At 33.7% G+C, this 12,130-nt stretch overlaps 1 protein-coding gene, 1 long non-coding RNA gene and 1 pseudogene across 2 annotated transcripts; 1 reads left to right on the top strand and 2 right to left on the bottom strand.

Moving 5' to 3' along the window:
- The first annotated feature begins 370 nt into the window (after positions 1–370).
- On the top strand, positions 371–1,982 carry LOC133189061 (uncharacterized; annotated as a pseudogene).
- LOC133189062 (uncharacterized) lies at positions 1,847–10,190 on the bottom strand. The gene is made up of 5 exons (XR_009721396.1): positions 10,128–10,190; positions 9,662–9,831; positions 8,541–8,676; positions 3,566–4,274; positions 1,847–1,978 (listed from the first exon to the last, which is right to left on the bottom strand). It is a non-coding gene; the product is annotated as an uncharacterized LOC133189062 (long non-coding RNA).
- Positions 10,191–10,536: 346 nt separating this feature from the next.
- Positions 10,537–11,718, bottom strand: LOC133188256 (peroxynitrite isomerase THAP4-like). Its single transcript, XM_061323629.1, has 3 exons — positions 11,607–11,718; positions 10,870–11,092; positions 10,537–10,659 (listed from the first exon to the last, which is right to left on the bottom strand). The coding sequence occupies exons 1-3, from the start codon at positions 11,684–11,686 to the stop codon at positions 10,537–10,539; spliced, it is 426 nt and encodes a 141-aa protein (XP_061179613.1). The 5' UTR covers positions 11,687–11,718.
- Positions 11,719–12,130: the final 412 nt, after the last annotated feature.

Genomic DNA, 12,130 nt, shown 5'->3' with positions numbered 1-12,130 from the left:
CACATTTACTTGATCGAAATAAAGGATTCTTATATGAAAGTTTGTTTGTTTCCTGTTTTTCTAACATATTTATACCTTTCTTGTGTTGATTATGTGTAAATATATAGAGAAATTAAAAAAAAAACAACACAGAACCGAGTTTAGTGCACAAAGCGGGGCACTTCCGTGTTCATCAATACGAAGATGGCTTTGATCGAAATAAAGGATTCTTATGTGAAAGTGTGTTTGTTTTTTGTTTTTCTAACATATTCAGACTTCTCTTGTGTTTATTATGCTTGAAGATATATATTTATATAGAGAAATTAAATAAAATCAAGATCCGAGTTTAGTGCACAAAGGGGGCACTTCCGTGTAACTTATCAACGCGAAGATGGCTTCCAGGGAGAATTTAAATGACCTAAACAGGAAAAGGAGAGGGTCTCTTGCTGAAGTGCCCATCAAGTATCAGACAATGGCATTGGTGGGTACTGTACCCGAGATTTCTGGGTGTGAAAACCTCCCCCTCTACAGTCTGCGTCGTTTTCCCCTGCCACGCCCACCTCCCTGCCTAATATCTCTTTTCAACAGATCTATCATCATTGAGGCAAACAACATTAAAGAATTTTAAGGGATTAGATAGAGCAATTAAGCATTTTGAGGCTGGAGATATATCCCAAATAATGACAGCTCAGGTATGATGGTTAAGCATGAAAAAAGTATACTCAGTATGTTTATGTATCATCGTCCTTTTTAACATTTCAACTATGTTAATTTTTCACCTTTTATTTGGAATTCCACAATAAATATATAGGGAATTGTTTACTTAATGGAAATATTAATTACTCTAATAAAAGGGTGAGTGAAGACGGACTTTAAAGAAGAGAATAAAGCCTAATTTAAATAAACAGTAACTTTCTATCTAAACGTTTCACGTCACTGATGCTTAACATTTATAAATTCAAACTTATAGATTGATGAGTCCCTTGACTACATCAGAGCTTACTGCTTAGCCTCTATGAAAAAAGTGAAGTACAAAGTTTTTCTCTGTGTTGAGAACAGGACGGACAACGGTTCAATTTGCCTATTGTGAATGTCCAATTGGGTAGGCACAATTGTAAAAATCAATATGAAAAATAGAAAGTTAAACAAATAAAAAAATCAACATCTTCTTAAATTACAAACAAATTATACATGTATTTTGTTTGATATAGTCTAGCCCAAACATGCAGCCATATTGGTGGACTGCTATTTTATTTACACCACTGGCATCTGACCGAGGTACTTAAGTCAGACAGCGCAACCTCTAGACCATGCCAGTGGAATGTCCCCCGTCCACTTAAGATGGACCCCATGCCCTTGAGGGAGTGGAATCTTGGGCGACCAAAACTAACGACAGAGGGGGAACTGGAGTACCGTGAGAGAAAACAATTAGACTTTGATCCTCGGCATCCTGAAGAGCGAGAATTTAACTCCAAACATTCCATGGAACAATTGATGATGTTAAAAAAATATTTCCCAAAACCGGTATACAAGAAGTAATCTTTTCAGTTATGTGCATGAAAAAGCAGTACATAAATCATATTAGATAAGAATAGATACTGGTTCAGTTTAAGATTTATTTTCAAAATCTTGATAAAATCAATCTACTAACTTCCAAAGGAAAATGTGATCTCTCTAGTGGACACAGAAGTGTTATATATCAATGTGCAGGTTAAATAAAAGAGCTGACTACAATTTAAAAAGCATGATTTGCAATTTTGCTTTACAAAAAAATGCAATGTACATGTATATTACAGTTTATACACACAAAATCCACCAAAAAAAAAAAATATTTAGTATTACAAAACATCAAAATTTTCATAAAAATTTTTATTCTAGGCATGAGTCACTTATGGACCATTCCAGAAGAGACACCTAATCCATCTGGGGAAATTGAAGTTAGAACAACAGAGGATCCAATGGAAACAGCAATGAAAAGTCTTGTATTGTCCGAGGAGAACTGAAAGGGAAAAAGTTTTCTGTAAATTTATGCTATAAATTGAAAATAATCTTTATCTAAAAAAACATTATTGTTACAGTACCCATTCCAGTTTCTATTGATGAAAGCCTGAGTGCTTTCATCGAGCATAGAACAAGAGGCCAAAGAGCGTGCGAGATGTGGAAGGAGCTGCATAAAGGACGAATAACTAGTTCCGTATTTGGTTCTGTTCTAAAACCAGGACAAACTCCCCACAGCCTAGTCAATCAGATAATGAATGGATCGAGTTTAGATAGGTAAAGGAATAGGTTTAAAATCTTAAAAACTATAATAATCCCTACGTTTTTAGTCTGCATTGAATCAAGTAGCATAGCACATCAACAACTTCTGATATATCATAATGTATAACATTTTATATTTAAGGTACCAGACACTACCTTTGCCAGTCAAGTGGGGGATAGAGAATAAGAAAAATGCCCTGAAAGACTACTTGGCCCTCCAGAATCTATTACCAATCTCAGAGTGGAGGAGTCTGGACTCACCATATACCCATCACATGCATTTCTGGGAGCAACCAGTGATGGATGGTATATGATGAATCCATGCCAGAGGGAAATGAAAGAGGGGTCTTGGAAATAAAATGCCCATATTCCATCAGTAATGAAGTTATTACTGACAAATGGGTACATGTTCACCTCCCAAGTTGTCTTTGTTATTAGTCATACTTTAAGTAAAGCAACCTTAAATTGGCATACATTGAACAGGTGCATGAACTGGTTGGTAAAGAAGGTTTTTTTCCTTGGAAGACACTGATGGGGGACCCAGACTGAAAAGAGAGCATAAATATTATGCCCAGATTCAAGGGGAAATGGCCATTATGCTTTGTGCATGGGGTGACTTTGTTGTGTGGACAGCAGCCAGACAGAACAACTGCTTTATAAAGAGAATTTATTTTGATTCAGATTTCTGTTCTTTGATGATGCCTAAACTTGTAGAGTTTTTTGTTTCACATGTTTCATCTTCATACCTTAAAATGTAAATGTTCTTCAATTAAGAAATTAGGTAACATTAATAGGAATATACATGTAAATATGGGTTGGTCTAATCCCAAAAAGTTCAAAAGGTGTTATGGAAGATTTGATCACATACCAACCCATATAAATGTTTATCTAGAAATATTTACATTTCCAAATATTTTTTCCCTAAGATTCTTTGCAAATTAGAAAAAGGTCATATTCGCATGAACTACCATGGGATGAGTAAGAATATTTCCCTTTTTTCAAAAATGATCATTGAAAGACAAAAATATGTGGGAAGTCATCAGAAAAATAATGGCAATATAAGATATGAATTTAATTTTTGAGAATTCATGAGGTACATGAACTACAACGCTTCACGCACGAAGCGTCGTAGTTCATGTCCTCATGAATTCTCAAAAATTAAATTCATATCTTAAATATGTCAATATGGTTATGATGTCACTGTGATTGTTTATGACTAAAAAAAAATTTTTTTATACAGATTTATATATGCATTGCTCAAATAGTATTAAGGAAGTGAAAATGAAATGAAAGATACATGTATAACATCAGATAAATTCATACTAACCTGAATTTGTCATCATGGATTACTTTCAACCATAGGGACATCAAGGTTGGTAAGCCAGCAGCAGACAGAAAATATCTGAGATGCCAGTTGCACTAGAGAAAGAGAAAGTACACCATCAAAAATGTGAAAATTTTTTACGCGTCCTATAGCTCTTTCGACATGAATCCGTAATTTAGCAATATCTTGAGTGTTAAAAACATCTACAGTAGAAAATTGACATGAAGAAGACCGAAATGGCGGAATATTCAAACTACAGCCTTTTTTCTCTAATAAATCCCTAATAGTGAAGCCCTTGTCTGTCATGACAACATCCCCTTCCTCAAGCAGAGGTGAACGCTCAATCCTCTGCCGATCCGAGATCTTTCCATCAAAGCCCTCTGAAACAAATAAGATAACACCATAAGGAGTTATACCAATCAAAAATTTTAAAGTTGTATTGTGTTTGTAATGAGAAAAAGATTGATTCTGGTTTATCAAACTGTTAGATTTCTGAATGAATATCTCTGTGCAATCAATCAAGTATGACTCTTAAATTTTGAAAAGACTTAAAGCAAGTTGGCATATTTCTCTTGACAACATCTCTGGAAGGAAAGGGATTAAGATCCTTCAGTTCCTTGTGAAGTAGGCAAATCCAGGTGGTAAAGTACTGAGAGAAGGCTCCTACAGAAACACCAAAACGCTCTGCCATGTCTTGTACATATAATCCAACCTTTAAAATGATTCAAAATTAAACTTTCAAAAATACGACGAAATCCAACATAAAATGTGGCTTATTTTAAAATACTTTGTACTAAACAGTTATGTTATTATGCAATACTATAGTAACCAAAGAATTTGTTATCCCATAATTCTGCAAGAAGCAGTTCTCATGATTTAAAATTACTCCCTTTTGTTTTTCTATGGCTGAAATTCATGTAATAGGTCTTGATCAACAGACCATTCATGAATTCAATTTCTAGCAATTTGTAATTTAAGGAAGTGAAATCATGAATTCAATATTCAAGTATAAATATAAGGAATCTACATTAACTAGTACAGTACCGACCGGACACAACCTAACACCAGAGTGAACCCAAAGCGCACCCCGGGTTCGCTTCCTGGGTTCGCTCGGGGTCCGCTTTCAGAAAATTTGGGACCGCTCTGGGTGCGCCTCGGGTTCGCTCTGCGTTCGCTCGGGGTCAGCTCTGGGTCCGCTAGAGCGAACCCCGGGTTCGCTTTACGCACTCATGCGTGAAGCGGACCCCGCTTTAATCTTGCCGCCAGTAAGCCCCGCCCCTTGTATATTCCAAATACAGTAGTGAAATCGATCATTACTGTTTTTATGGCGATCGAAACATGTACACGTAAGTGACAATATGGAGAACGTTGATAAATTTTCAAGAATTTCACCGTACATTCGACGTAGAATTATCACTTTTATTTTTCCTAACTTACAAGCTAAGTATATCTCGAAAGAAAAAGAAGAAAAGGTGTTAAATTTATTTTCGATGTATCGGATGGAGTGAAATTGATAAGAATATCTTCATAAAAAAAGGCTTTCAAATTCATTTGTTTACATTATTCATGCGTTTTTAAATAAGTTGGAACTTCCAATTGTAATTGCAATTGCTAAATCGTAATTTAAATGTTTGAAAGACAAACAACTGAATTATGATCTTATCTATAAAATAGTTGAGACATACTGTACACGTAAAATGCTAAGTTTTCATATTTAGCAGTTTATATTTAAGCTAGGTTGTCGTCCATTATATGTATATATTTAGGTCGTGATAATCACTTATAATTCTCATACAGTGTAACTTGAGTTTCGTTTTACAGATCATTTATAATTTACTTCCATGCTATAAATCATTGTTTTATAAGGCGAGTTTAACGGAAGACGTGAAAAAAAAAAAACTACAACAACAATTAAAAAACCAAAACAAACAAACAAACAAAAACTAATAACTGGTTCACTGATAGGAATATATCATTTTTTAATGTTGTTCTCAAATACATGTAAATGATCACTTGAATAGTTTGTGTTCCTTACTGGTTCATGACACCCCCCCCCCCCCCGCCCACTACATACATGTACATAATGGAGCGGCAAGTTAACAAAAAAATTCTAAATGTTTAAAAATGAATAAAAACAAGAAACAAAACAAACAAAACAAGAATTCAATAACTGTAAACTCGCATGATTAAGTAGATGAAATTAAGATAATAACGCCCGATGTTTTTTTGTTTTTTTGTTTTTTGGTGTTTTTTTTTTTTTTTCAATTTCGATGAGCCCCCCACCCCTCTCCGTACTCGAATTGTTTTCTATGGGCCGGTTGTAGCGATTTTAATTTCAAATAATATACAGTGTTCTCTCTCTCTCGTAAAGCTATTTTTAAATTACTGATTTTCAGCATTCAGGTGGCAGCAAATTACATGAACATGTACTCTTCATGCAACGTACCAAAGAACTATGACGTTTCCAAATTCAAAAATCCAAAAAAAAAAAATAAAATAAAAAAAAAATTATGATAATAATAATAATTGAATTTCTCATTGATAACGTGCCCAGACGAGGTACATGTAACTTAAGGGGCATCGAATGTAGGGGGAGTATACATGTATACTCAGGTATACCGTGACCATGGAGACAGTATACATCCAGCTAGCAAGTTCCAAGTAAAAAAACCCACCGCAATTGCTCTTAGCACCCGCAATATCTTCGAAACAGGTGGATGATTACCGACACGTGATGACCTTGGCTTCACTTTGAAACTATAACTATTAAACTGTTAAAATGAAATAATTATGACAATTACAAAAGTTCAAATACAGGTACCTATGTACTTAAAAAATATATGTACGTTTTCGTATTAAGGTATCTTTGCAAGTTCAATTTACTAATGCTGGAATTACGTGTACTTTTCATGCACAAGTACAAAACGTACCCGTCTAGTATTTTTTTGTTATATCCATATAAAGTATTTCGAAAATTACATGTAGTACATGTAAGAGGTTCGTGAACATGTAAACCTGTATAATTATATATATCGACGCGAAAGAAAGTGATAAGCGGTTTTTTGTTTTTTTTTATTTTTTTTTTTTGTGTTTTGTTTGACTGACTTGCAAGTACATGTAGTTACAAAAATTCAAAAACATACAATGTAAGGTCTACATGTAGGATAATTAAAATTGACAAAATAATCTTTCCCTATATACATGTATTTAAATCAAGCTAGTTATTAAATTTTGGTAAACGATTAATTAAAAAAAATATCATAGTAGTATTACCAGTTAGATTTTGGTTATAAGTTATAAAAATAATTCCTGGACTGTATCCGTTGTTTTGCGTAAACGGGGAAGAAGGAATGTTGGCGGTTAATACAGTGGCGGCGCTGTGGGGCCCTAATACAACGTAAATGAGAAACGTGCCGTATTCCCTATGGTCTTCCTGGATAAAGTCCAAGAACTGGTAAAATCAGGTTTCCGAATTTATTATAGACGATGGTAAATAACATCGAACATGAATTTCAACAATAGCTTACTTACAAGACTTAACCGAGTTGGATGTGGCCGGTAGAGCATCGGGCCTCCAAACTGAAGAAAGTATAATGTACATAGCTTTTTGTAAGATTAAGAGTAAACAATGATTGACTTATGACACTAGTTGAGTTGATTGATGGACAGGTGTGTTTCTTTGATAGAATGGACATGAAAGAGGTTATTAAGTAATAGTATAAAGTTATTGATACAGGATTAACAAATCCCGAGGCATTAACACCTAATGAGTGGATTCTGTGACAAAGTCACCGAGTGTCATTTGGACTGTCTTAATCCGGCTTCAAAGGAAATGAGATAAATAGGAGTTATGGACACAATTAATTCGATATTAGCACATAGTAAAAACAGATAAAGAATTTCATAGATAAACGTTCAAATTTAGTATAAAATATTAAAAAGTGATTTTAAATTCAAAAATGTTAATTTTGCTCGGTGACAGTAGTTAAAAAATGAGATTTTTTCTCCAATTTACGTATTGACATAATGCACATTTATACTGTACAATGTACATTTAATTTTTTTTCATGATCAATTATTAAGACCGATAATTTCGATGTTGATCTGTATAAATTAAAAAGTGCATGTAAATTGAAATAATGAATAAAAAATAATTAAATTAAAGCACATACATGTACATGTTCTTATACTGTATCTTGAGATAATAAAATTCTTTATTTTATCGAAGACCATTTTTTTTTTCTTTTTTTTTAGTAACAATTGTTAAAACCATTATTATCTTCTTTTTTTTCTATTATGAATTAAAGTACTTATTGTCTGATAAATTTACGCAATGTATATTTATATATTAATGGATTTTAAAAATATAAAGAAAATAAATATTTAACTATACATGTAACATGCTACCTGGATAATAAAAATATATAATGTATTAATATATTTTAAAAATAAAAAATAATGAAAATAGATCTGTAAATATTGCATGTTGTCTGGAGAATTAAAATATATAAATGTAAAATCATGATCACATTGATAATATTTTTACACTGTACATTCACACGCTTTGCTTGTACAATGTTTAGATTACAAACTGGCATGTTGACTGGTCGATGCGCTGATGGTCAACGCATTTTATCACTTATCCTGATTGACAGTTCTATTCAGCATGCTGATTGGTCGACGCGCTGATGAGTTAATCGCTAATCCTGATTGACAGCTCTGTTACGCAACACCGAACGCGCGTTCGCTTTCTGGGATCGCTACTGAATTTGGGGTTCGCTTTCAGCGTTCGCTCTGGGTTCGCCGCGGGTTCGCTACGGGTGCGCTCCGGGTTCGCTCGGGGTCAGCACTAGCGGACCCCAAGCGAACCCGAAGCGAACCCAGAGAGCGAACCCGGGATGCGCTCTGGGTTCGCTTTCTGTTAGGTTGTGTCTGGTCGGTACTGTATATGTATTAATTTATGGTAACCATAAGATACCTTAAGCCTCATCGATGTTGCCAAAAATTGGTTAATTGGTTCCAGTGCCATGCTTCGCCTAGCTCTACTCCTTTCCTCTGGAGTTGCTGAACCACCTATCCAGTAGACCATCTTCTCAAGCTTTGGTGCCAGGTAGCTAAATATATCATAAAGTAGGAGCATATTATTCTGGCAAGGGCCTAGGAGATGGTTAAAATTAATATTGCAAAAAAAAAACAAAAGAAAACAACGAGAGATAACTCTAAAATTTTGGTAAAACTCGTGTTTTTCACTATAGAAATCAACGGAAAACGGAAAATATTTTTAAAACATCTCTCTCCCCCCCCCCCCCCCCGTGAAACAAAGATTCCTTTTTACGGGTAATATGCACTGCCATTTCACAAATTCATACCAAAGCTTTTTGTGTTTCACGGGGGGGAGCATATGTTTATATACAAAAAACGACAAAAATGCTTATTTTTTCAGCAATTTCCAAGTGCTTTACAACTGAAACATTATATTTTACTAATATATATGCTTAATTTTATATGCATAAAACATAAGAAAAGATATCAGAAACATTTATTCATATCCAAGACTATTTCAGAATATGGTGATGCTTTATAGCCCTATTTCAGTGGAAAATATCGTCTACCCCTCTTATTTCAAGAGCTGGAATTAGGGATATTTTACTATTTAGCACTGGAATTAAAATAATTAATCAATTACCATTGAACTGTTCTTTGTATTAAACAAAGATTTTATGGCCAAATTGTCATCAATATTGAATTAAATGGTTGTAAAATGTAGGCGGGAATCGGGAGTTACCGTGCGTAGTTCTTTGCATTACTGGAATTTCACCAAGATAACCTCTATGCTAAATGTTAGCCCAAAGAAATAAATATAATATCTGCTAATTATTTAGCCTCCATCCTTCAACACACAAACAGTTAGTGAGTATAGGCCACTAAAATTTTTTCAAAAAAGTTTTCAATTAGCCCTTTCACGATAACTGCGGTACCACTCTTTTGCAGGGCAAATTAATAACTTTTACCGAAGTTTTTGTTGATAGATAAAGAGAAGTACCGCAGTTATTGTGAAACCGTCTATGGAATAAGAGGTATGAAGCTCTTAAATCATACTTGAAAAGCCACAGAAACAACGCAAAGCTTGGGAGTCCTGTATAGAACCATGGTCATTGCGTCATCATCTTTAATCTTGGCAACAGATCACCTTGTGTCTCGTATCCTCCTTAATTCCAACTTAAGTCTCTGATTTTCAAGTATAAGGGGGTCTGGATCACACTGGCAACCTACAATTCATGAATTACAATAAGCTGACATTTTAATGTACTTTAATAGCTATTTCATAAAATATACCTGTATGACTAAAAGCCTGTAAAGTACATAAATACAGCAAATATCTAATTTTTAACTCATATCTTTTGAATAACTATTTATGGATATTATTAATGATATTCTTGGAATGACAGTTGGATTTGTTACGGAAATATGTATGTCATCTAATTTTGTTTGTTGACATTGGTGTTCAGTGTACCTGTAAACACAATACTGTGTTAATCTTTCCTCCGCTAATCTAATTATTTACCAATATCTCTCTTCAGTGTAACTCCTGTATCTACATCATCTGCAATATGTCCTGACTGAATTTTTTTTAACATTTAAGCAATTAATTGCAGATTTTGGATGTTCATCATGTCTTAACATAGATGGTTGTACTAACAAATTGAATAATGTGTTAGTGAGTTATTCAATATTGTCAGCTCAGCTGTCTAGGTTATAACATGATGATTGTCCAAAATTTACAATTCAATTCAATACAATTGATTCTTTACAGTACATTCAAACCTTGTTATTCTTATCTACATGGGACTCAGTAAAACATCAAGAGAACAGTGTATTTGAGATATAGGGGATAAAATATTCATAAATGGTTGGGACTTCCAAATCAAATCTTGAAAGAAACTATTCCCACTCTGAAAGTCTTGGCGCAGATCTTAATACAAATAATAACATACACATTTTCCTCTTACCTTTGCAGTAGGAATGTACAAATAAAGAAAAGTCCAGACTTTTCTTCTCTCTTGCTCCTGCTCTCTCTGTACTGACACATGAAATTCCTAGAAATAATACAGCAAAAATTATTGTATGGTTAATGTTAAATTCAATGAATGTAAACCATTTCATCTTCTTTTTTTTTTTTTTTTTTTTTGGTGAAATGGGTTTGGAATGTGCCATATTTATTTCTCATTTTTTAGTTTTGTCCAAAGGCTTATTTTTTTGAAATTCATCTTATTATTATTTTGTCTCATTGGAGAAAGGTTTAGAACCTTCTGTAAATTTCTTCTGGCTAATCTCTCTTCTCTCTCTGGATTAACTGTCTTCATTTTGTATGAAAAAATAGTTGGAGCATACTCCACATCTTCAGGGTCATCACTGTGCCACCCAGTCACAAAATGCTCTGAGCACACACAGGTGTGTTCATTGGGCACAAAATCATCTCTGTTTATTGCCTTTATCCAAGCACGACGCTTTCGGCCGTCTTTGGGAAATCTATAACAAATACATGAATATTGAAAGAAAAACATAAAGATCAGCTAAGAGCTAGTTGTCACTCTTAGCTAAATAACAGAGGAATAAATATAACATAACAGTTTCAACTCAAGATATTGTTGTCTCACAATATTGGTATCATTTACATGTATAAAGTAAACAAATATACATAAATATATGAAAATAAAAGAAATTTTGCTTATAAATTAAATTCTTTGTCCATTTGTAAGTACCATCACTACAATGAGATGGTATACTTTACAGTTAAATAGACAGTTATATGCATGTATGTGGATGCTTTACATTAAATAACTTTTAACTTTTTAATATAATTTACTCTCCTCTTATGAAATGACACACTTGTAAAATTCTTTGTATGGCATAATGAATACGAAAACCATATAAAACAATGTATACTTGTATTCATATTGGTTGTTAATACGCAAGGAAATAGGGGCCTACCACGATTCAACCTGGATTTTAGAAAATTTAAAAAGATATTTGAAAGACTTACCTGAAAAAGTGTAGACCTTTCCGTTTTCCTTTCGTATCATCACGATTTGAACATTTGACAACACAGAAAGAGCGTACCATACTGAGACAAATCTTATGATTAAACCGAAAGCGCAATATTCAATAAACTGAAATTTGCCCTGCGGAAGTGTTTGTACGCATAAGGGAAGAGCAGTCTCACAGTTATCGTGAAACGGTCTATAGACTCGGCTACGCTACATGTTAGGAAGGCCTGAGTTCAAATCTGTGATGCACTGTATGGGAAGTTTCCTTGTGACGTCATTTAAAATTTAACATGCGACAAAAATATACTTAACCGAATGATAATGCATAATAAACAATTTGCATTCATTTATTTTATCAATTATTTATAAAAGCATGTAAAATCACATTTGATAACAATACTGCCAAATTATTAGAAGCAAATTTTTTGTCATAAATGACGTCACTAGCCTTGACATGATCAGTACGTACTGGTCCCTGTTGACAAAGCAGGTAACAACACTGTCTTTGTAAGGCTCATTA

Source organism: Saccostrea echinata, unplaced genomic scaffold (genome assembly GCF_033153115.1).
Source record: "Saccostrea echinata isolate AGI-Se365-2 ecotype Australia unplaced genomic scaffold, CSIRO_AGI_Sech_v1 ptg000016l, whole genome shotgun sequence".
In the NCBI taxonomy this organism is placed as follows: Eukaryota; Metazoa; Mollusca; class Bivalvia; order Ostreida; family Ostreidae; genus Saccostrea; species Saccostrea echinata.
Note: the sequence above shows the minus strand (reverse complement) of the source record. Positions and strands in the feature narration are given on the sequence as shown.